General features: G+C 41.6%; 1 protein-coding gene across 2 annotated transcripts in view; it reads right to left on the bottom strand.

The window, feature by feature from the left end:
• The window catches only part of col11a1b (collagen, type XI, alpha 1b), a 77,241-nt gene that overhangs the window by 18,691 nt on the left and 32,818 nt on the right, over window positions 1-25,732 (bottom strand). For both annotated transcript variants that reach the window (XM_029524473.1, XM_029524474.1), the window contains exons 19-45: window positions 25,404-25,457; window positions 25,279-25,323; window positions 24,476-24,529; window positions 24,330-24,374; window positions 22,842-22,895; window positions 21,855-21,899; window positions 21,486-21,539; window positions 21,328-21,372; window positions 20,602-20,655; window positions 20,463-20,507; window positions 19,525-19,578; window positions 19,310-19,417; window positions 18,177-18,230; window positions 15,578-15,631; window positions 13,995-14,039; window positions 13,611-13,664; window positions 12,741-12,785; window positions 12,340-12,393; window positions 12,138-12,191; window positions 11,635-11,688; window positions 11,139-11,246; window positions 10,293-10,382; window positions 7,269-7,322; window positions 4,636-4,743; window positions 4,395-4,502; window positions 2,581-2,634; window positions 2,092-2,145 (exon numbers count right to left, since the gene is read on the bottom strand). In XM_029524473.1, coding sequence (XP_029380333.1) covers window positions 2,092-2,145; window positions 2,581-2,634; window positions 4,395-4,502; window positions 4,636-4,743; window positions 7,269-7,322; window positions 10,293-10,382; window positions 11,139-11,246; window positions 11,635-11,688; window positions 12,138-12,191; window positions 12,340-12,393; window positions 12,741-12,785; window positions 13,611-13,664; window positions 13,995-14,039; window positions 15,578-15,631; window positions 18,177-18,230; window positions 19,310-19,417; window positions 19,525-19,578; window positions 20,463-20,507; window positions 20,602-20,655; window positions 21,328-21,372; window positions 21,486-21,539; window positions 21,855-21,899; window positions 22,842-22,895; window positions 24,330-24,374; window positions 24,476-24,529; window positions 25,279-25,323; window positions 25,404-25,457 — 1,647 coding nt within the window. The remainder of the gene's footprint in view (window positions 1-2,091; window positions 2,146-2,580; window positions 2,635-4,394; window positions 4,503-4,635; window positions 4,744-7,268; window positions 7,323-10,292; window positions 10,383-11,138; window positions 11,247-11,634; window positions 11,689-12,137; window positions 12,192-12,339; window positions 12,394-12,740; window positions 12,786-13,610; window positions 13,665-13,994; window positions 14,040-15,577; window positions 15,632-18,176; window positions 18,231-19,309; window positions 19,418-19,524; window positions 19,579-20,462; window positions 20,508-20,601; window positions 20,656-21,327; window positions 21,373-21,485; window positions 21,540-21,854; window positions 21,900-22,841; window positions 22,896-24,329; window positions 24,375-24,475; window positions 24,530-25,278; window positions 25,324-25,403; window positions 25,458-25,732) is intronic.

Raw genomic sequence — 25,732 nt, 5'->3', positions numbered from 1 at the left:
TTCTAAAAAAAGGAATATACTTTGAAAAACTGGCTCACTGTTCTCTGAAATCTGAAGTGCAGCTGATTTAATAGGATGAGATATGATTCAGCACTAACACTTCCATCAGACCTGTGGGTATGAGAGATGCTCGGGCCCGGAGGCACCACACATGTGCCCAGGCAGGCGTAATCTATGAGTCACTTGAACAGCATCTAACTCAATATATCTTCCAATTGTCCAGGAAAAAAAAATATATAACAGGCTATTTTAGGAGTTTTGTTTGCCTCAAGTTACGTTGGACACAACGGTTTACGTCAGAGGTATAAATTTTCCTCCAGCCAAGTGATAGTTTAGAAATGATTCTAAATACAATTAGATGTTACTAAATAAAAAAAACAACTTGATTTGTAGAAAATGACAATCACCACACCCAGATGAAGATCAATTCTAACCTCCTACAGACTTTCTAACCAATGCAACACAGCTGCATCTTGAAAAGAAAAGCACTAGAGACTGGGCTGTTTTAAACTTTGTTAGGCCTTGGCTGAAAAAGAAAATGAGATAATTTGTTTTCCCTACAAACACCAACATTTCTCCTGGACTGAGAGTTGAACTACATATGCCCAGAAGTGTTAACAACACTGGGACATGCGGAAATATAAAAGAGGGCAGCTAATGTTGAAACTATGCAGCACGAGTCGTTATGAAGATATGAATACACATGAGCAGACTGACTCCCCAGGACAAACAACTGTTAAATAATTTGTTATTCAGCTTGGGTGCACTACCTGCTCTAGGCAATCCGTCTCACCAGGTCTACTCTAGCCCCCACAGAGGCGTGCAGATGCTGAATTTTTGCTAGAATGGTTGTTAAGGCCTGATAATTTACAGCAATGAGCTGCTAGTTGCCCCAAGGCCATCAGCTATTGTAGAGGCAGGGCTTATCCCGTTGTGTTAATGAGATGGATGAGTAGATGACGCTCTGTATCGTACAACGTGGTCTTTTCAGCGCGGTCTGGTGCCATGTGAGGTAATACTTTAAAATGATTGGCAGGTTTGGGTGCCATTGCCATTGTTTTGGAAAAGGTGGATTTAATCCTATGTAAAAAAAAAAAAAAAAAAAAAAAAATATATATATATATATATATATACATACATATATGGCAAAGCAATTAAAAAAAAGAAGACAATCAATACTTTTTACTGCATTGGAATTAATTATATTATTATGTTACATTACTCATTCTTCTCTACTCAAGGAAAAGCTTAAGATGGAATTGGTGCAATGTTGGAGCAGGGGATTTTTTAAATGAGTAAGGAATGTAGCCAAGGATTTTTGGACAGCAGAGGTAACAATAAAAAAAAGCAATACTGCTTGCATAATGTATCTCTGACCTGGCTAGAACGGTTCTTAATGTCTACCCATCTGACGAATAAAACATCGCTTTTTTTTTATATATATATATAAATAAAGTTGCTTTATTACAACAGGGGTCTCCAACTATGCACCAACTATGCACCAATAAGAGCAGAGTGTGCAGTTTTCCTGGTCTATCTTAACACCCTAACAGGTCACTTAACTGGCTGTCACGCCATCGCCATGAATAAAAACCTGCAGACGCGACACAATGCAGAGTCTAGTTTGGCCAAAAGAGAGATGATTGTGTCATTGCGTCATAAGACTGTCGGATGGGTAAGTCTCCACAAGCTTTTGGTACATTTCATGCTTACAATCATCTCCACCTTATCTGACTTCATGAAGCCTTGAAGTTGAGTAAATATTTCAAACTTCATTTGCAGTTTCATTGTCATGACTAATAACATGCCTGGGGCTAAAATTAAAGAAATAACAATTACATTTTGACAGCATCTGACACAAAGGAAGTGAGACTAAAAAAATATCACTATTGGCCCAATAAAGGTTAGAGAATGCCTTGACATTGGCATTTGGAAAGGACATTGATGTGCACTGCTTTCCAAGTAGGGGCACCTCTTTTCATTTCATGTTTTATTTCTGAAAAAGGCATTCTTTTGTAAAAAGGGCATGATAATATTTCATCAGGGAAAAAGTCTACATCAGATGGCAGTGATGGAGAAAGTGATACTCACAGCTGGGCCAGGCGCTCCAACCACACCCTGGAGACCACTCGGACCCGGTGGACCCTGAAAACACAATGAAGAATGAGCTCTGCAGTCTGACAAAGCACAGACCTGACAATATATCTGTTCATCCTCTGACAGGCTGTCTAACTGAAGGACAGGAGAAAAATAGATTTCAATATTTACAGTTTGTGACTAGAGGCTAAGTCAGTCAAAAATGTATGAACTCTGTGGTATTTTCATTAGAAACCAAGCAATGATTTAGAAAACACAACACCAATTCAGTTAATTTCTTACATCCTGCAGACTGTTTAGGGCAAGGTAACCTAAGATTGCCTACTAACCTATGTTTATTCAAATTATTCAGTCCACTAGAGAATTCAGTACCTAAGATTCATGCTCATTATTTGTTTACCAAGGATTTGGATTCAAAAGTCAGTGTCTTACATTGAAAAAACGTTACATAAAAAATAATTAAGAGAGAAAACCATGACTCACAAGTTCACCCTTATCTCCTTTGCTTCCCTTCTGTCCGGGTCCACCAACTTCTCCCTGTGGTGCAATACAAACAACAGAGCTCACATCCCTGCTCTCAATCTTAAAAGGCTCTTGGCTCCCATGTTTAGTCAAAGTCCAATATCTTAAAGCGTCACCTTTACCATGACTAGGCAGTAAGTATTCCCAGAGAGACTCTAATTTGATTGGCCCACAAAGAGTCCTGGCAAGTGTTTGCAATTAATTGATTGGCTTTCTCTCTAACCTCATCGGCACTGTGATTGACGAAGTGGCGCGATGGAGGATGTGACTGTGATCGGAGAGGTGTGATGATTACAAATCTAAAGATGCAGAACTTTGTGTATCAACTGTAGATGTGAGTTATCCGGGGGTGGACAAGCTGTGGTGACTAATGCCTCACTAAGTGCATAGCTGGTTTCCTATCTACAGGGATATTACTGTGCTTGCCCGTATTAAATCATTCAAACATTCACTGTGTTGGGTGGAGACAGTTTGAGAACCCTTTGGTTAATGACAGCCACAAAAGCTATTTGGAGACAGGGGTGGCCAAATATCAGCAAAAAGCAGGCTGGAGTTGGGGGTTGGAGGCGCTCTGACTTACAAACCCTCTCAAACATTCACAAGAAACTTAAAAAAAAAAGAGAAGTGAAGTCTCAGAATACTTCTGTAAAGTTGAAAGGTTTACAATCTGAAAGAGGTTAGATATTCAGTCCACAGTCACACAAAGTTTCTATAAATATAGATGATTTAGTTTTCTGGCTACTCTCCCAAGAAGGGGGTGTCAAGCTAAGACAACAACAAAGACTTAAAGCAGAGTGATGATTGCAATAAAGAAGAAGTCCAGTAAACGCTTAAGGCTTAAAGGAATTACTGGAGCTGGTTAGCATATATATTCACAAGTCGATGAGTGAATGTTTTCAAGCAATGTTTTTTTTTTTTTTGTAAAGAGCATGCAGCACCAAGTGTGGCGTAAAAGGGCATTTTTTTCCCAGCATGGAAGTACAGTATACGGTACATAGTGATTTATACCTTGGCTACCTCTGGGACTGGGCAGGTCGCCATTATTGATGGAAAAGTTCATTCTCAAGTGTGTCAAGCTGTCTGACAGGATATCATCAGGGTGGCTGTCCACCCGCTGAAGCACAATAGAGGGTGACTGCAGACCAGCAACACTAAACTTGAAAGCAAATCTACAACAGGATGACCTCAGATAAAGAGGACACACCTGCTGCAGGCAGTGCTCAATAGCCGACATCTCAAAAGCAAAAGCTGAAGAAGATCTACAGAAAGACTTCTTCCTAGACTTTAAGCAGATCTGATCTGCAACCGGAGTTACTAAATCCAAGGGTTCGCTCCCTTTTTCCGCCGTTCACTGTGAATGTCTAATGGCTGCACATAGCAAAGGCAGGAAATTTTTTCACTGATACAGAAAGCTGTACAAGTGAAAATGTTCTATATATACTGCTTGTCTTAATATATATATATATATAATTATATAGGATTAAAAGAGATGCTTCTCTGAAATCACCTTAGTGTGCCAAATATAGTTTCTTTGAAACTAACTAACAAGATAGAAATAAAGAGATATGCACCCTTACATCTGTGATCAGACGCTGCCAGTGGTAGACAGGTTATCTCTTCTTTGATATTAGCAGGGTTTTATTTTATTTTTGTAAAGAGAATAAAAAGTCTACATCTGTTTCTTATCTTTGTATCTGCCCCCGTCGTGAAAGATGTCCCCTTCTCTCAATTCACTTGTAATTTCTAGTATTTTAGTCAATGCAATTTTGTTTCACCTTGTCACCGTCCTCTCCGGGGGGACCCTGAGGACCAGCTGGACCAGGGAGACCAACAGGACCTTGAATACCATCACGGCCAGCAGGGCCCATGGGACCTTTCTCCCCCTAAACATGCCACAAAAATAAAATAAAGCAGTGTCACATAATTGGCAGTCAAATCGTCGCTGTCCTGAACTTCACAGTGCATGCAGAATGAAAGAAGTGTTTGACTGAGTGGGTGTTGCAAAGAAAAACTCACGGGTGCTCCCTTTTCTCCGGCTGGGCCTGGTGGTCCTTGGGGGCCGTTGCGTCCTGTCAGACCAATTGGACCTCCAGGGCCAGCAGCACCTCTCTCTCCAGGAGAACCCTGTCACCAAAGAACAAAGACCTATCACTCACTGCAGCATTACGCGGCAGCTAACTTTAAAAGTCAATTTTCCTGCAGAGGGCGAACAGTGTGGAGCAGATGAAAGCCACGGGAAGTGTGCTTGGTCTAAAATGAACCATGAAACGTTCGAATTCATTAGCGAGGCTGCATTAATTAAGAACCTTTTCAAGAAAAAAGCTTTTCCAGAGACTACAGCCTCTAAATTGTCAGTTATGTTTAAGGCACAAGCACAACTGAATAAATAGGTTTCATTGCCTTCAGTTAGGTTTTTTTATTTGCAATTTCTACAGAACACCCAGATTTAGAAAAATATTTGATCTGCTTACAAACATTTTTTTTCTTGCAGAAGTTTCGATTAAATCCAAGAAGCTGCAACAGCAATAATGAAAACCATGATTTCAGAGAAATAAAATCAGACAGTAGTTGCCAGCATCACCGCATTACTCGAATGAAAACTGCTGATGAGTAAACTCTTATCTAGCTAATATGATTCAGCTGCTTTCCTCTGCCAAGGCCTCGTGGAAGGTCTCGCCATTTTTTCCCCCACATTAGCACGTCTTATTACCCGGCTCTTCTCTCTGCCCAGGTGGCTGCTCACATCCATCCCGATAGCTTAGGTCACATAAAATGTGACTACATTTTTGATCAGCATGTCATTATGACATCATCCTACCAGGCCAGAGAGTCACCCTGAATTTCTCTCTCTCACACACATACACACACACACAGAGCTGCCACCTGGCACTCATGTGCCTGGCCCATTTCATGACAGGCAGACATTCCTGGTGACACACAACAGACAACACACACACACCTCAAGCTCCAAACTGTCAAGCCCAGCTTGCCAACCTGCTCCCCAGGACAGACACGGACACACACACACACACGTTTCTTTTCTGTTTCTAACCTCCTTAATTCACCCAGTTCCTCTTCTCCAACATATGTGATTCTGTGGCTAGAAAACAAAAACTGCAACACAAAACATGCAGACACACAAAGTCCGCCACTTAACTTTTCTCAGTCATCTTTTCTGTTCTGTTGCTTTTTTTTTCTCTTTCTCTTCAAACACATATACACAACCCCCTGAAAAGACTTCGAAGCTGCGGCGCACACCCAGCGCTCACAGACTTTCTCACAGCACAACAGCAGCTCAATATCTGGCAGGAAATCGATGGAGGAAAATATCAGATCTCTTGTGTGCGTGGGCACTGTGCATTGGCTTTTTTTTTTTTTTTTTTAAGAGTTTTTCTAAAACCCCACCAAAACAGTCTATCACATGTTTTCAGCCAATGGCTCGGTTTCAAGCCAATTTAAGAAAACTATCTCATTTCGCAGTGGAAAGGGTTGCATTCTTTCAGAGAAAGCCCCTCTTTTCACTTTCATCATCTTTTCATCCGTGCTCTGCATATCCGCTGTCATCTAATCTGGTGATGCTCTGTCACTGGTGAGCAGGGGCAATTATCGGGAGCCTGCGTTAACGCTTGAACAAAATGTCAGACAGTTCAAAGCTGCCTGTCAGTCAGCTTTCTGTACAGATTCACTGCCAGAGCTCGTGAGGCTGGGTTGAGAGACAAAGGCAGGAAAAAAGTGCCCCACTTATTTATGGATTACCCTGCCACCCCTCAGCCTTTTCAGTGTCCTAAACTATGTTAAAGTGAGTCAGATGTGACATCGCACTATGTATGAATGCAGCTAAAGCATCTAAAAGGGTTGCCATCAGTCTGAGCTGGAGTTAATCAGTGAAGCAGAAGATGCGATACAAGTACCTTTAACTACAGAGAAGAAAAATCCCAAGCGTTCTATCAACTAAGTGAAAAGTTTCTCTAAAAGTAGTGCTCATACAAAAATAATAAAGGCTGACAATAACACACTACCTTCCGCCATCTGTCCCACCAGCAGTTGCTATAGTAACAACTAAATATGAGCAGAAAACATCAACTAACTGGGATGAAACGAGTTGTTGTTCAATTAGGCAGTTAAACTGTGATTAGCTCATGCTTCAAGGTGATGTTGTTGGGGACGTTCCTTTTTTATTTTATTCCACAGAATACGTCTTAGCTGGCGTAAAAACTCAAGCGGCATATTACATATTTCATCAACCTATAGCACACACATTCGCACGCCACTGAGTTTAAACGGCTGCAAGTTCATCACTATGAAACTAAAATCTTTATCGTCTGCACGGCATCATGAAAAGAAACATCAGAATGAGAGGTGAGATGTGTGATCACAGATGTTCTTATATTGCCTGTGAGTGCTTAAGGCATTATAATGTCCATGAGATATGAGATCTCAACTGAAAATGAGTAAAGATGTTATTTTGTGGGGGGGCACCGTGCTCTGCTTTGCCACCTCTACGCTACAGTTTACATTGCACGTGCAGCTGAATCACAGGAGAGCAGAGCAGAGCATGTGCAACTCCGTTTTCAAAAAGCACAAGTCACTTTTTCACTGCAAGCACTGTGGCAGGAGAGATGAGGTAACCATAGCAACAGGGTACTTACGATGGGGCCGGGTGGACCCTGAGGCCCTTCTCCACCCTTTAAGCCAGCTGGACCCTGAAAGCAGAGCACATGACAGGGTTAGATCTCACTCACCGCAGGCTGCAGATCAATTCCGCTCAAAGAGTGCTAATCACAGCTGTCAAATGAGCCTTTAATTGTTGCCATGCGCATGGTTGTATGAACCTGTGTGTGTGGATATGTGTATCCTGGTATATGGGCATGTGCGTGGCAGGTTGGGATGCAGAAAAAGAGAAGGGCGTAAGTAGCAATTTGGGATCTATACATGATTAAGAAATGATCTTTCCACTTAAACATGAGTGATCCTGTGAACACTACAAAAACATACAATGAGCGCTGATTGAATTTATTTCCAATCAGATGTCAAGACGCTCAAGTAAAGTTTTTTTAAACTCTGCTACGAGCATAGCTTCTAGATTCATCCTGAGAAAAGATGTGCCTATTTTCTGAATTTGTGCTCACGACCGACCTTATCAGAGCTCTACTGAGGCAGCAGGTCAGTTAAAGGTCCGTCCACCCAAAACATACACACACGTACAAAATATAGACCACATCCTATCTTTGGTTTTATTTGTCAGGGTTTGCTATATTAGTTTAGGCAAATTATACCCTTCACATAGACTTGAGAGGATTTTTGGTTGTGCTGCTATCTTGCAAAAAAAAAAAAAAAACACCCCCAAAACATTTAAAATATCTAGCAGCAGTCCATTCATCCACTACTTCTCTCAAAGAGACTGTGAGGTCTTTGGATTATCCCGCCAGCAGACGCTTTCACTGGAAAGAGATGCCGTTGCTAAATTTTTTAAGTGTAATATTTCAACACTGTGAGCACCGCAAATCAAATCCCATTCACCAGATGCAACTTGGAACCTGAGCACATAAAGCCAAATCCATATTCACAGTCAAGTGCCACTGGATGGGTGAGGATGCCTATAACTTGGCTTATTTTTATTTTGTTTATTATTATTTATGAATCTGCTGAATGCCTTCCTAATTAATTAGTTGTTTGTCTATAAAAATATCAAAATGTCCATCGGCTTTCAGAAAACCTAAGGGCAAGGTCTTTAAATGTCTTGTTTTGACTAACTAACGCTGTTTATTATACAGCAAAGAAAAGGATGAATTAAACATTTGAGAAGATGGAACCAACAAATGTTTGACTTTTCTAGAATTTTAGCCTTTAAAAGAAAGGCAACACTTTATTGCCTAGGGTTTGGGTTATCTTTTTTTTAATCAAGTGTTTGTGGCAATTAACTGCTTAAATCATTGATTGGCCCTTTCAGGTTAAGAATGAGGAAATATTGGGTGAACCAAGCTCTTACAGCAGTCAGGCAATGTTGGTCACATTGTGCAAATTAGTTTGGTGGATGGAAATTCAAAAATTTTGTCTGTCTTACATCCTCAAATTCAGACAAGAAATGTCAAAATAACAATAATAATTGAGATTTGGTGCCACTGCACAGAAATAATCAACAGAATAGTAAGCTTGAAAAACTGCGTCTTTTCACTGCAGCTCAGTTTCAAATGTGGGAAAACGGCCCCTTCTTAATAAGTCAGGACATAGCCTTATCTGTAGGCATATTTATATTATTAATACGCAAGGTGACATTAAATGAGCTTAAATGGAGATGAAAATAAGAGGGGATGAAGCCGACGGTGGGCCACGAGTTCAGGTTTGGTCCATCCCTCTCTGGACGACTATGACTGGGATCCGCCAGATCCCTGCCCTTGAATGGCAATGCTACCTGTGCTGCTAACCCTCACAGCACCTGAAGCTGAGCTGCGTATGGAAAACACAGTTCACCAGAGGCAGTAGGAACTTTCATTACAATAACTAATTTACGGGCTCCAATGGAGCCAGGAGGTGCGGAAGCTGCCAAGCAGAATCTCCACTTTGGCCTCCAGATTTTACCACAGTGTGTGTTGGAAGGCTGGAAGGAGCTTTCGTTGCTGGACGCACAAAAAGTTATTTATTGGCTTGTATATCGCTACTGTGCCCTTCTTCAAGACTCTGAGATGGGTTAAATTATGTGTGTATGAATGTGTGCGCACTGCTCTGTGCTGATCCAAGAAAACAAACTCTTTGAATCTGCATTGCATCCTGTCAACAAACACTGTGAGCTCATTTGTTATTCTCTTGCTCATACAAAAGGTTCACATATGTTTGTATCTGTGTGTCACTGGATGGGATCATTTTGTAAGAGAGTGGGAGGATGTGTGCTCTGTGTGTGTTTGCTCGCTTGCTTGCTTGCCTGCACTCTGCCTGTGTGTGTGTGTGTGTGTGTGTGTGAGTGTGTGTGAGTGTGCTGTTATGAAGAGAAAGCCATCCCTCTGCACACACGGGACAAACATAACGGTGGTAATAAGTCTGGCCAGTGCTGTCGTGCGCTCTCTTAATGGTCAGCCTTGAAATGAGCTCCAGCTTCAACAGTCCCTCGAGTTGATCCTCTGTCAGCCTCTAAAAGCCCCACTCGCCTCCTTTCTTCCTCGTCTCACCTTGAACTTTCTCTCAACCACACCCGCTCCTTCTGAAAATTAATTTGGGTTACTCAGCAGGGCTGCTCTGCATGCTCTAAAAGTTCTTTTTGGGCTTTGAATCAGATTCGAAGGGCTTGATTTTTGTTATCTAAATCAAAACAGGAAACCCTTTAGCAAAGGGCCTGGGAAGTGAACTGCAGATTACAGCTGATAACGGAGAGATTTACAAGCTAAAATGCTTCAAGATCCTCCGTTTAGAAATCTCTATAACCTACTTCAACCTTGCTGAGATAAATGCTAACAAAGTGCGTTAATATTGTGTCTGGATTAGTCCTCTCCGTCACTTCTGTGTCAGCCAGTTCTGCACCTTCTAGTCAGGCCTACTGCCAAGCCTGACATTTGGCTTAACAGCAGGTTGTTAGTCTGGTAATTGGAGTTTGGAGCTAAATTCAACCGGGTGTGTGCTCAGGATGTGGGATGAAACACTTCTAAGTGCCCATGTTGACGTGTGGGTGGTCTGTGTGTTACCATGGCCCCTGGAAGACCTCTTGCCCCCTGGAAACCCCTCAGACCAGCAGGTCCTGCCTTGCCGCCAGGACCCTGGGGACCTGGATCACCCTGCAGAGGAAACATTCTCACGTCACAGACATGCAATCATAAAACGCAGAACGGCTTTGGGAGAAAACAATTGGGGGAGCTGAATCAACGAGAGAAATAAAACGTAGCTTGATAAAAGCTGAAATTATACCTAATTATGTGTGAAAATAATGAGGGAATAAGAAGTAATGGACGAACTGGGAGGGATGTGCCAGTTTTCAACAGACAACCACCGAAGGAATAATAAAGATTGGAATAAACCGGATACTCAACAAAGTCTCCTTTTTAGTGCCGGTTCCACTGTACTTGAGTTTTTCCAAAACACAATTATACCGTTAACTAATGCCCACTGTTCTTTAAGGAAAAAGAACTAACTTTTAATCTTTTGGAACCATTTGTTTTTTTGACAGGAAGAGTGTATAAAACCTCAATAAGACTTTGGAAATGTTTAATGCTGATCTAAGTCATAAAAATAATAATAGAATTAAACACAAGCACATTGTTCAAGACATCAGCTGTTGCAGCTCAGTCTTTTCTTCGTGGATAACATTAAAATACATCTTTCACATTAATATGCAGCAAACGGTTAGAAAACTGTAGTAGTTGAAACACATGAATACAAAAGCCGCCAAGGACAAAAACGAAGGCTGGACATTTATCTCTGCCGTGGTCAAAAAAAAAAAAAAATAAATAAATGCATCCAGTTGAACACGTGTGAGCAGTCATCACTGGTGAACTTTGTCTCTTGCAGCACACATAACATGCGCGCTCATTTACCTTTCCACCCTCTTTTCCAGCAGCTCCAGGTAGACCTTGCTCACCGGGTGGACCGGGAGAGCCTGGGTGTCCTCGCTCTCCGCTGGGTCCAGTCTCTCCAGTTGGACCCTGTATGGGAGCACAGAGAGAACTATAAACCTCCGTCTACAGAAGCAAAGTTTAGGATTGGAGGTGATGATAGTAAACTTCTTTTTTTTTTTTGACTTAGTGATGTAATGAGATGAATCTTAATGAGATAGCACAATTTATTTTCAGGCCATGCTTCATTACTTTCTAAAGGCACTTTCAATACCACCTAAGGCATAAAAGATCTACACAGAGCTTTTGATGCAGCTCAATACGCACCACCTGTGCGTACATTCCTGCTTTTTTTTTTTTTTGTTTTGTTTTGTTTTTTTAATTCACTTGTTATGGTACACACTTAAATCTCAGTGTCTGCCCAACAACAGGCACGAGAGCACAAGCACGACTACAAGCACGTCTTCTGTATTTGTACCTGAGGTCCAACCACTCCTCCAGGTCCTGGAGGTCCCGTCTTTCCTTGGAAGCCCTGAGGGTGAAAATTGAGATATTGTTGACAGTATGCACCGTACTATACATAATGTACAGGGTGTAGGTCATACAGAGGAGAAGTATGAATGACATATCGGAATCAAGATTATCTACACTGGATAAAATTTTATTTTTGGGAGAAATAATAGCCAAAATATCCTGTTGATATTGAATTTTTTTTTGGTGGCACGACCTGTTGTGACAATCTTCAAAGTCTGCTCAGCTGTACTTTGTTGCCTATATTCTGTTTTCCATTACACTTGCTTCATTTCCACCCAACGAACACATTTCGTATGATAGATTGACTCTCTCTGACCAAACTTTGCTTTTTGTATAACACATCTGAGAGGGCGAAAGGCGGAGACGGGAGAGAGCGAGCGCTGATGCTTGATTTTCAGGGTCAAATGGCTCAACACAATACATTCCCAGATGAACCTCCCCACTCACCGTCTCCCCCCTCTGTCCAGGGTGACCAGGCAGTCCATCTTTGCCTGGTGGGCCCTGGGGAGGAAAGAGGAAGGTGTTCAATAAAATCAAGACACAATGTTTTAAGTGTACATTAATATTTGAAAAGCTTATGCGAAAAGTGTCAGCGCTGGCCTGTCGTGGATGGTGCTAACTCACAGACTATTTGACACCAGGTACTTACATTGGGTCCTTTGGGTCCAGGGAAACCGACAGGTCCCTGCGGTCCTTGTGGTCCCTTAAATGAGCCGAAAATTAATGGAGTGAGCCGAGAGAAGAGATGAGAAACACAACATGGCCTTAACTTGGAATTGAAATTTGATTGGATTTTAGGTGGCAATTCTTGCTTTCTTGCCATTGTAATGGAGAAATAACTTTCATTACCTTTTCATTATAGATGTTTAGGATTTTAACTGCACAAATTAGCTATGAAATTAGTGGAGTCAGCAGCTGGAGCAGGGGGATTTTGGATGTGACAAACAGCCGCAATGCACTTTGAGTTAAAATTCAACTAGAGCGGACCTGATGCACCTTCACTGTCACAAGATTTCAAAAGGCAGTAATCAAAGAATATCTGATACTAACCCTCTCTCCTGGTGGGCCGGGGGGTCCGTCATTGCCTGAGGTGCCCTGAGGAAGGAGAGGAGGCACAAAGAAAACGTGTCAAAACCGTCAGAATACGAAGAGTGAATAAAATATAACTGAGGCACCCAGAGAGAAATTTTACAGAAAGTGTATTTGGACATGTTTCTAAAAGGTCTGACACTCAGGAATTATATAGTATATGACTGTCACGTTTCCTGTGATAAACAGCAGAAAGATTTGAGATTTCATGCTTTCGGCTGCTTTTTCGTCTGCTGGTAAGCGAATAAATCTGTTCACTATCATGGATTCTGTTCGTTCTCGCAGCAGGTGTGTGCTCACTTGTTTCGATCCTGATTAGCTACTGTAACAATATTAGCGGAGGAAGGCCCAGCAGATAACATCTGGCATCCACACACACCTTACGATACAATCCCAAAAACAACATACAGTAGTAACTCAGAATCTTGTCGAGCACTGCCTCTTAGAGAACTGAAATAATCAATAAAGTCACTTAAGTTCTCTGATCACAGATAAATGAGAAATGGCTGGTTTTTCCCATCAATATCACAGTTTAGAGTTACTCTGTGTCTGCTTTTACTATTTTCTTTTTTTTTTTTTTTTTTTTTAACATTAAAACTGATCTACCCGCCAGTTCAACATTATTTTACTAGAAACAGTCACTGGTGCAATAATGCTTCATACTGTAGCTGCACCTTAGCAACTAGAGCACACTAGTCAACACTGAAAATATATGTGGCCCTAAACTGATTCTTTGAGGCACACCACACCTCACTATTAAATAAACGTACACTTTTTTCGACAGTGATGTCGCCCACTGCTCCATATTGACTAAATGATCCTTGTGCTCACCTTTGCGCCTGGTTTTCCTGTTGGTCCTCTGGCCCCACGCCCACCACGTGGACCCTAGATGCACAGTATATAAGTCAGTACATCAGCAGGAACACAAAAAGGTGCCATTCTCTGCTCCAAAAAAAAAAACCAAACAAACAAAACAAAAATAAATAACACACCAATAAAAACCAAAACTGAAAGTAATAACACAAAGGGCAGATAATCAGTGTTTAGTGCCTTCTCTGTCTGGCTCTACAATTTGCCATCCAGTGCATATTTCCTGGAAAATACAGCCAATATACAACAACACAAAGGAACAACACAAAGGAAGAAATTTTCATTTGAGCACAATAAATCATTTATATGGATGGCTCAGTCTTGGCAGACAGTTGAATTGCCTACCGTTGGGCCACGTTGCCCTCTTGGGCCAGCTTTGCCAGCAATTCCCTGAAAAAGAAAAATGAAAGCTTTGATTTAGAACAAAATCATTCCTTGTACCATCAGCCAATATGACTACTGTTTTGTTTTTTGATTTTTTTTGTCTCTAAAGAAGTTTGCGCAAAGGCAGTTCAATGATAATAAAATAGACTCAAACAAGAGGCAGACACTGTAGCAAAGGAGTGTCGAGTGCGAGATGAAATAGAACCATCTGAACTTATCTGGACAAAAATAAATAATCAAATTAAGCCAGTAAGTGGTTGCCCACAGGCACTTGACAGCCTGAACTACCTGTCAGGTCTAGCACTATGGGGCCAGGGGTGTCTGTCTCTCATCGTCTGTCTGAGAGCAGAGAAGAGCTCATCTCATCAGTAATAACGCTCCTCACCACCGTGGAACTGTCTGTCTCATCCTTTTCATTTTTAACCCTTTTCAACTGGACCCAGTGAGTGGCAACATTCACAGAGCTGTCCGAGTTGTCAGTAACCCACAAGACACCTGACATCTCTGTTTTCTCGTGTTTTGTTTTGTTTTGTTTTTTTTTGGGTGGCTTTTCGTGATTTAGGCTTGGCTCATTGGTTCTAATTAAGGGAAACAGCCAACCACAGCTTTCAGACAATGGTGGCCTTTCCTAGCGGGCACAATATATACATGGTTCTTCCAGATTATTGTTGAAAAACCTGGTCTGCACAGAGCCCTGAATTCAGCTCCGTCCAATTTCTTTGGAAATGAGAGGCCTTTATACTCACCAGGCCTCACTAATTCTATAGTGGCTAAAAGGAGACAATCCCTGCAGCCAGTCTTCCCAAAAGAGTGCAGACAAAATATGACAATACCCAAGTTTGTGATGGTTAATTATTCCAAAAATATTGGCAACATTATGCTGCTGTAACCTACACACACACATAAGTGGACAGAGCACACAACTTCAGTACTTGAGTAAAAGTACATATACTTCTCAAATATTACTCCAATACAAGTAAAAGTAGCTTCGTCAAAAGATTACTTAAAAAGATACCTTCAGTTAAAGAGGCCCTACAAGAACCGGTCTCTGGAGGGATCCGGTCTAGTCTCTGTGGGGATCCAGACTCTGTAGGGGGGTCTTGTCTAGTCTCTGGGGTGATCCAGAAAATACAGATGGAGGTTTGCTGATCTACCAATTTAGCGCTGTCGCCCCACAACAAGAAGTGTGCAGGTTCAGTTCCCGGCCCAAACACATCTAGGTCAACTGGTTGATTGGTGACTGTAAATTGTCCGTAGAGTGAATGATGGACTGGGCTACAGCACGGAAAAGCAGACCCCCCTAGACTAGACCAGACCCTTCCATTGCACAATTATTATTATTATTATTTTTTTTTTTACCTTTGGGTCACCAGTTAGACTCAAAACAGTAATGTCTAAATACAATATGTGAGTCTTATACTCACTGGCCATCATGTGCTTCGGTATTCTAATCTATCTCCAACCTGATTTGTGGTAAATAGGAAATAGTGCCTGAGTGTATATGGCTGTAACAGGGGGAGAGGATAATGAATTTTGCTGCTCACCCTTGCTCCCTTCTCGCCATTCGCTCCGGGGAATCCAGGGAAGCCATTGGAGCCCTGTGAGAGGAAATAAAAGGAAAAGTGAGCGAGCGAGAAAGAAGCGAAGGATTGGGCATTACATTAAGGACCTGGAGGGAATGAAATAAAGAGACGCCTGCAGTTACAATGTTTTCAAAGTTGAGGAGGACTTAGAAATGTTTTTTCGTGCTTTACTGACCACAACCAATTAAAGGCGCTAACATCCTTTAAGTAGTGCCATACCAGCCAGCAAATTCTTATCATGTTCCACTTTATAGTTTGTGAGTTCCTAAAGATAAATGAGCATTCTTAAATGTCTCAAATGAAGTGAAAGGGATAGTTCCCCTCCTCGTGCCCCTGAGACTTTCTGACACATAGAGAGGCACACAGAGGTGCTGTTAGCTTGTTTGCACAGTTATAAGGCAAAGCAGGAAGTTAGAAAAGGCAGTGGCGGGGGCAGGCGGCAAATAAAGACAAAGGAGGTGGAAACAGCAGCTCCTCTTCGATACCCATCAGCAATTTAGTGATTGGGCTTTTGCAGGCTGCGCCGTCTGATAGTCATGATGGAGCCAGTCAAATAAATATTAGGATGGCAATCACTACTGGATGAACAAAAGAGGGAGCAAGCAGCTTACAAATATGGCCGCACTTTATGCAACATTAGTTTTGATAAATTCCGTATTTATTCAGCCGATTTAAGTTAAATCTTTCTTTGTCTCTGTGTTTTGTCTTTCGAACATTCCCTAATGCAATGCACAACTGTAGCGCTCGTTACTGCTCACATGCATATGTATACACGGCATAACAGTGTGCCGTCGAAGCAAGGGCAACTCTACAAGGTGATGTGGGCAGAATTGCAAGAGGTAAACAGCCTATCACGGTGAGACAGCAGGAATGAGAGATCTATGCTGCTTAATTTGTTTTCCACAGAGGTGCAGTTATGGTAAACTGAAAGGAGAGCCGGTGCTGGACAAGCCTGACTTGTGCCACAGAGATAAGACAGTCCACTGAAGCTATTGCAAATGGCATCCAGAATTAACGGTGTGGGAAAGCTGTTAACCGAGAGTGATGGGGTGTAGCAGCCAAAAACACAGCCAGTGGAGGGATTCATGCATAGGCCGGGGATAAAGGCGGCAAACAAGCCAGGGCTTTGACCCTGAACCTGCTCGTGGGGACAGTACGACCTTTTAGCATTGTCCCTCACCTGCAACATCTAAATGAGTTCATTCAAATGTTCCGCACTTATGATACCTCGCATTAAGATCATACACTTGCAATGCAATGGAATCAACAGCTCTTCATCTCTTAAATAGCACGACTCCCTGAAGGTCAACCAAACTGTAGAGACCTTTGAAATTGCAGAGGATTTGGTCTTTATATGCCTTTTTGCTGAGGAAAAGCAGAAACTACAGCATTGTTTGTACCATGCCAGAGTCAAGATGCCTGCATCCCCTTCTTGCTCTCCAAAAACACTTCTTTGAAGTATATTTGGTCTCAAAGTACGACTTAAGACTCCATCTGTAACTTTTGCGGGCAGCCTTTGTTGAGAATTGTTTATGGAGACAAACACAAGAGTATCCTTTGTGTTTTTGCTATCTCTCCTTTTCCAGCAAGCCATAGCTACATATTCATTATGCTGATTCCACTTGTAAATTGCTTCATTCAATTATGAAATATGTAGTAATTCAACAATGCGGAACAAGTCATTTCAAACCACTGCAGAATTTCCCCCCAGGGATTAATATAGTATTTCTGATTCTGATCCAAATGGATGGAGATTGTCTCACCTCAGTTCGTCAGTGTTTCCCCGACTTTGTGTCATTTGCCTGAGTCTATTATTAATGTGTGTGCCACGCTCAGCTCAGATCCTGCTGACATTAACACACAGAGCTGGAGACTTGCCTATCTGGATGTTGTGAGTAGGTGTATCTGACCCGTCATATCGGTGCCAAGCTGTCAGTGCTGACAGCAGCAGAGAGGAACCAGCTGCAGCAGCACATCTTGATAGTGGAGCCGAGGCACGACGGCATAAAGCGCTACAGCATAAAGAATGCCAAACCGTTGGATAATGTCGGGATGAGTTTAAGGGAGGAGGACAACTGATGACTCCAGCAGGTGACTGTGCAAGTTAAGCTTCTTATAAGAATTGGGGAGACGGAGTGAAGAGGATGTCCGCTTGGGTTTGAGTTTGCGTGCATCAGGGTTAGTCAGCAAATCAGCAAGTTTTAGAAAGGCACAAGGGGGAAGAATTCAGATATGAGTGAATGCTGATCAGCCAGACCTCTTCAAAAGACGAGAGAGTCAGTAAGAGGATCGATACAGAAAAACAGCAGACATTCAGGCATGTATGCACATGCCACACACACACACACACACGCTGATGTCTCCTTTCTTAGTTTGTATTGCAAACAAACATGGCCCTTCCTTTAATATGGCGGCAAAAAGCTTCTGTTCTGAAATGCCCGTGACCAACACAATGGGCCTGCATTCTGCTGGCCCTGATCTCTGATTTTCCAGTGAATAGGAGCATACACTGCAAGAATTTCTCCTCATTGAACATAGAGGAAGCCTGTGCATCACATACCTTAGGCCCTTGCCTTCCAGGGTACCCAGGCAAACCAGGGACTCCAAGTTTTCCCTAAAAAGGAGCAAAGACAGAGAACATAAAGACATTGAATTGGGATTTTGTCACTTGTGGCTGCAGCAAAGTTCACAAGCCTTGCAAAAAGCAATACATTTATAACAACCAAGTTTTACTTCTATTTTAATGCCACATTTATTAACATGACATCATCCATGCAAAGGTTTTTCTGCTTTTCACCCAAAATCTGATTCATATTGGTCCACTGAAGCCACTTTAGACAGAACTCCGATGTAACTGTCCTTTGTGCTTTTAAACAAAAGGCCAAGTCATATTTTTATACAGATCTGATTATGATTCCATTACTTCCCACTCTATTGCAGGTAATTTATACTTCTGCTTTACTGTTGGTCTCGTTTTAAAGAACTCCAGAGAAAGATGTCAACAGAAATTAAAAATATAATTGATATGTAGCAGCTAATGTGGAGCTGAGATGGAAAGGAACTTAAATTTTGTGTTTGCAACAGGTGAGATTAGCTCATCTGCCTGGAAAATGTTGAATTGAATGAGAGCAAAATGAGTCCAATAACTGTCAACATTATTCCTGCCTGCCATCGTAGCTGTACTTTTATGATGTGGCTTGATCCACAGAGATCTTGGTGTAACCTTTAATATAAATTTGTTACGGCATAAATACTGCTGCACAACAAAAGGAAGATACTTTGTGGCGAGATAGCCTCGGTGGAAAAACACTGTCAGCATAAGCCAATTAAAATTGGAATGCTGTAGAGCTGAGGGGAGGAAGAGAAAATCAAAACTTCAAATGATTAAACTAGCTACAAAACTGTGGTGAACAGTTCTCCCCGGACCCGTGTCTTTCCAGTTCAGTTCATTTAAGACATCCCCATTACTGTAGGAAAAGAACAGTCCTTCTTCTGGTCTGTTTTTCTCACCCCACCAGCCTCATGCAGCCATTGTTTTCCTACAGCTATACAGAAAAATCAGTGAATATCTACATGTATAAATTCGAACTTAATTACTCTTTAAAGCACATTTGTCAGACATTTTATTCAAACTTTAATAGGTTAGTTAAACTGATGAGGAAAATAAGGTGAATATTGGTTTTTATTGTATACCTTCTCTCCAGCTAATCCGATGGGGCCAGCTTCTCCACCAGGTCCCGACTTCCCTTTGGGGCCCTCAGGACCGTCCTCTCCTCTCGATCCTTGTACGCCAACTTCACCCTGGATGCAAAGAAAATAAATGTACCCACAAGAAACGAGTCTTTACCAGTCTACCTTTGCTTTTTTCTCCACCAGCATCATTTTTGCCTTTAGACGTGATGATTCACCTTGTCACCCTTCAGACCCATATCTCCTTTGAAGCCAGGGAAACCATCCTCTCCCTGAAGATGAAAGAGACAACAAGTATTACTGTTTGATATGAGCATGTTGTTCGGTATCACAGAGACAAAAATAGGTCTTAATCTCTTCACACCAAAAACACGTAACCCTGATTGCTTCAGAAACAAAGTAACAGTAGTAGTGATAAGGAGTTTTAATAAGTGTTTTACTCTCCTGCTGATACCGGTATGCAGATACAGTGGGGCAGATTAATACTGACATCTACTGGCCACTTCAGCGACTCAATCACAGTAGCAGACCTGAAGTTATTCCACCCTGTATGCTATTCTCTTGACATCTGGTGGTTGAAATTGAGAATGCAGTTTCTGATATATTCTAAATTGCTCCCCTCACAGTTTCAAGAAAATTCTCTCTTTATTCACATACACATGGTCTCTTGAATTATATTAAACTACTCACACTTAGTGTACTGAAACCACTCAGATAATTGAACGGAACAGGACAGGAAAGGAAGAAACGCTAATCTCATCGTATCTTTTAACAGCATATTCAGAATTTTTCCAGATCATCTTCAATGAGCTCAAATTTTCTGACAATTGAGGAAAACTCCATACATTGGCACAGAGCTATCAACAGGCTATGCTCAACCCCGGCAATCCAAGAAAACAATGGCACCAGATCAATCTCTACTGAAACCATCCTACAAACAGCCTCATTCTAGTTTAATGTTCCACACTCCATTACGGCTCAGTGGCATGATGATTTAACTGCCAGCCTGATGGGCCTTTCAAGAGATTTTCCACTTGCTGGATTCAAAAGGAAGCTTCATTTGAGAGAGAATTACGACTCTGATCGGTCCATAGTTGGAGGAATGACATTTTGTCAGCCATGTCAAAGAAAAAGAGGAGACCGGAGAGGTGTTTACCTTTTCTCCTTTGCCACCTTTAAGGCCTCTGATACCCTCAGCACCCTACAGAGGGAGAAAAATAGTCAAGATGACATTCAGGGAGAAAGTGGAAATTTATCATGGCAGAGTGGTAATGCATGCCCGAGATAGTGCTTACTTTCACACCACGGGGCCCAGGGTAGCCGATGGATCCCATAGGACCAGGAGGACCCTAAAAGGGTGAAGAAAATGGTTTTGTGATTAGTGAAGTTAGGATCTTTACTGTGCTAGGTAACGTTCACTGAGGATTTTCAGCAGAATTCAAATGATTTTGAAGTTACCACTGAAAACTTTATATTGCTCTGTCTGATCGTGTAAAATGTTTCACATGTCACAAATACTGGGGACAGTAAAAAAAACAAAACCAACAGACAGATGGTTCAAAGTACATCCATATCCCAGGTAGGACCCAACAGCATTATAGGCTGCTCTAGCTTTGCCTGCACTGGGAATTTGGCAAAGGGCCCCTGCTGCTAAATGTAGCAGTGACACAGTTTTAATAATTTGTCTTAAGCATATGTTTTCCGAATGCCAATGATAAATTGTGATGGCCGTTTTTTGAAACTGGGTTTTTAAGTATGGAACAAGATTCTTCACAGTAAAATCTCACACCAGAGAAAAAAAAAGAAATCATTATATTGTATTTCATTTCTGAGACCATTAACCTGATGCTATCTTCATTTTAAAGTCATATTAAACCTGGCTCCCTTGGCACGCTATAAATGCTACATATAATTATTGATAGAAACTGCCTGTGAGCCTTTGAGAACAAAATGTAATTATGAACTTGTGATAATTATAAACTCTAAACTCCAAATGAAAAGCTTAAATGTGTTCTACTTACAGCTGTTCCTTTCTCGCCTGGAGGACCTTCTTTCCCAGGGTGACCCTGGAGCAGTGAGAGAGATAATCTATCAGCAAGTGCATATGGTGGCAATTGTGCTTGTGTGTTTTTTGTCTAAATGAAGTAACAATGAAAAAGGAGTGGTGTGAGTTACTTACAGGAGGGCCATCAGCACCAGGCAGGCCAGCCAAACCTTGTTTACCTTGAGGTCCCTACAAAGACAGAATAGCTGACATGTGAGACGATGGATCGATAAAACCACTAACACTTTCCATTACCGAAAATAAGTGTTTATGCAGGAGCACTCATATATTAAAAAGTATATAGTGTGTGTGTATATCTGTGGAATTTGTGTTTGTGTGTGTTTTAGCCATCAATACTGTGCAGAGGAGGCAAAAAGGGCCTGCAGCTCTGACAGCAGTGAATCTGCAGAATCACTTATGAGGTTTTGACTGAAACATTCACTTATCGGGACAGCAGAGCTGCAGTGAGGCTGAAGTGATGACTCTGGTTCCATTTTTACTTACTTTTTCACCAGGAGGCCCAATTGGACCTTGAGGACCAATAAGACCCTGAAAGAGATATATATGTGTTGTTATTCTTATAATGAAGGCAGAGGGGTTGTTTTAGACTGTTTCTGGAAAATGCCAATTTTGTAAAGCATTCCTCTTCTTTCCCTAAAACTCCAACCTTTTTTTATTGTTGGTTGGCTACTTCAAGCTGTCTCATAATATCTGTTCATTCGACCGCACAAAGGCTGGTTCATTATTTTCTAGGACTCATTTTAAAGTCGCACATCTAACAGTTGTTTAGAAAGTTCAACTAATGAAGAATAAAAAAGGGGAAAAAAGTTATTAACTCTTAAAATAAGAGAGCTGTGTTATTTTCCTACGGTTCAGTGCCTTCACTGGAAGGCATCGATCCGTCTCGGGCCAGGTATAACTAAAAAGAAAAAGTTATTTATTCAACCTGTATAACATCAGAAAAGGTTCCTACTAATACTTTCCAGGGGAATGACGGCATCCTGTCCAGGCGGTAAGCGTCAGCAGGGCTGAAATTCTCACCTGGCAGTGGTCATTTACCCCTGGCTGCAATATTGGGTGTGCTGTTTTATATTAAAGATGACTATAAAATGGAATATTTTTCACTTCACTACCGCCTGCTGCGTATAATCTGGTTAAATGCAATCAAATGAGCACAATATGCCTAATCTCAGCAGGACAGAGATGATATTTTTCTTTTTCATGGCAGCAGAGAAACAACAGTAATGAAAAGTCTATGCTCTAATTTGGTGTGAATTATGTACCAGGCCTGAATTCACAGTAACTGGTCGTAGCAAAAAGGAGTATGAAAAAAAGGAAAGAGGGGATTTAAAAAAAAAAAGAAAAGAAAAGGAGGGGGTTTGGCGAGAGAGAGGGAGGCACAGCAAGAGAGATAGAAGGATCAGAAAGATAGACAAGATAGCGAAAGAGAGAAGAGAGCGAGAGAAAAAAATTCAACAAAAACAAACTTACATGTGGACCAGGCATGCCCTGTTGCCCAGGAGGTCCTGGCTCTCCTTGTGGACCCTGCACAAAGAGAAACAGAAAGGCAGATGAGGAAAGCAAGACACGATTTGCTTTAACTTATTCTTAAGTATTTTTTCAACTGCTTTAAATTTAAACAGCTGCTAAAAAACAGCACTGCGTGACAAATTTAATGAATGCAGCAAAACAGCAAAAAACAAAACGACAACAATAACAACAACAAAAAAAGCCTCTCAATTTATCTTTAGAGCCAGTTAATGGTAAAACTTTTTGGTGCGTCTTTCAGTGAATTTATGTGAATTCAAATGTAAATGTCTAATCAGTGGTGTTAGGCTAAGGGGGAACACTGGTTCACCTTGTTTGGACAGACTGGATGGATTGTCTTTATCCAATATGTGTCAGGATTGTAAAACAATAAAGGTGGAAAGGCAGGAATGTGATCCACTGACTGACAAAGCAGAGCTGTTGTTATCTGGCCTTATCCAAAGTTATGCGTACTCCCCATCAGAGCCATCCCTTAAATCTGATGACCGGTGGGAATTGTAGTTTGGTGATGAATTACTTTCTGTAAATGCATGCTGTGAAGCTACAGAGACATCTGGGCACAGGCCGACAGTAATGGGACTGGCTGGAAATGGTTTGGTTGAGCCGTTTGGTGTTCCTGCTGAGATTTAGTGTGCTACAAACTAAACATATACAAAAACACACAAGACACTTATGAAGCAACCCACTGCAGCTGTTACAACAAACACTAAATACAAATGCGGCATTTAGGGAATAATAGGCTGCTTGGTTTAGCAATCTTTAGTCTGAGTTTCAAAACTGAGGATACAGATGTAGTCAGTAAAATCATTCACTTGCAGGGAGTGCCTTAAAAATATCTATATATTACAGGCTTTAGCATAGAGGAAGCTCGGCTACTTTTGGGTTTACCTTGATGTTTAGTTTATTATTATTTTTTTTTTTTTTAAGACAAGGCTGAAATCAATACTAAGCCCAGAGAAATTAATGAGAGGCACAACAACTTTCTATTGTGTTGAGTCCTTTTCAACAGCTGTTTATTCCTCTGGCTTGGTGACTCAGTGACCACAGACGATGTGTGGGCTCGTCCAACTGTCCTGACCAGTTAATCAGTTGCCCTCATCTAAAACATCCCACTGGGACCCTCCAGGAAGCCCAATGCGTGATGGGACATTGGGCGGACAGCCTCCTCTGTTTCACTCCTTAAACTCTTAACGCCCCTCAATCACAGTCTACTCAGTTCAGCGTGCTACTTTTTAAGGGGGAGGTCTGAGAACGGAAAAGGAGGATGACACACTGCTGTTACCATTCGCCATCTTTAATCCACCCATGACTTCCATTCTTAGGATGTTACATTGGGGTTAAATGTCACTGACCTGTAGTCAGTCTCGGGCAGGTCAAATCACGCAGTGATTGCTTGGGTGGTCTAAAAAAAACCAAAGCATGAAGTCTCACCATGTTTCCTTTGGGACCAGCTTGTCCATCAAGACCAGGGAGACCCTGAGGAGATCAAAATGTGTCATGAGCAGTTACCATCTCTTACATTACAACACTAAGCAGAGGTAGTATTGAACATGAAATAATATAGGATGTGTATTTACACGCTGTCCTGCAGGACCCGGAGACCCTCTGGGGCCAAGCAAACCTCGAGGACCCTGTATAACACAAGTAAAGAAAATGTATTGGATAATAAATGAACATGAGTCCATACAAAAATATGACTCAAACTGTGCATTGTGTCTTGAAAGATGGAAATATCTAAAGGGCTGACTCCTTTGGGTGGATGGACCTGGGTATGTAAAATACTGACCTCACGAGGCCATGTGTGGTAATTGCAGGTGCAAGTCAGGGAATGAGCAATTATGTTGTGTCTTATCTTAAATTCTTATGTCTTGCAATTGAAATCAGTGTACTTACTGAGCTCTTTTATCTTAGAGGGACTGAGTGATGAAATAGCATGCAACTATTTCTTTAAAAAGGACGGCGTTGTTTTGGATATGACGAAGCAAGCAATTCTTCATGCAGCTCTATGGTCCATTTAGACAGAAGTAGGCAGCATATGGCAGTTTCTCACGGGTAATGACAGAACAACACATTTCCCTGTTCTATTTTCTGATCTATTATTCAGAGCCATTCCATCTTGGCAAGGCCGACATTACAAACGCAATGGCCCTTCCAGACAGGAATGTCATTACAACTGCAAGAGGAGAGGCGGGCGAAGTTATGTGCTTAAAAAATTGCCAGAATTAACATAACGGAAGGAATGAGCGGGTGAGGTCTGTGGTAGGGAAGGATAGGTGTGACATGATGGTCATATATTTCAGTGTATTCTTGTCTTTTACCACAAGCTGTGGTTTAACTGTCCAATCTTACTGTGTTATTATCAGATAATAAGTGTACTCACACTCTCTCCAGCCACACCTCTCTGTCCAACCTGGCCATCTTCTCCCTTTGGAAAGGAAAACAGTGATTTATTAGGGATGGCAAAGGATTTTTGATAACTAGGTTAAGTTGTAAGGGACCACTCACTCTTGGACCATCATCTCCTGGAGGTCCTGGAGGTCCTGTAGGACCGTGTTCTCCCTGGAGAGAGAGGAGGAAAAAAATAAAATCACAGGAAAAGGAATATCAACAAAGACTGGGAGTGGCGGGGCAAAAGCTTGGTCTCTGCAGCTAAGTCAGAAAAAGAGCCTCCTAATTTTCACTTATTGGGAAAAAAAAAAAGGTGGGTTAAAAATTCAGACAACGTACAGATGATCCTGAAAAAAGAGCAACAAAAATGGGCATCAAAGCTGCCTTTCATCTACAGTACGCATGGCCACCACAATTGGCATGGACCTATATGACTTCCACTATTT

Source organism: Echeneis naucrates, chromosome 17 (genome assembly GCF_900963305.1).
Source record: "Echeneis naucrates chromosome 17, fEcheNa1.1, whole genome shotgun sequence".
NCBI classification, from domain to species: domain Eukaryota; kingdom Metazoa; phylum Chordata; class Actinopteri; order Carangiformes; family Echeneidae; genus Echeneis; species Echeneis naucrates.
This window is presented reverse-complemented; position numbering and strand designations above follow the sequence as displayed.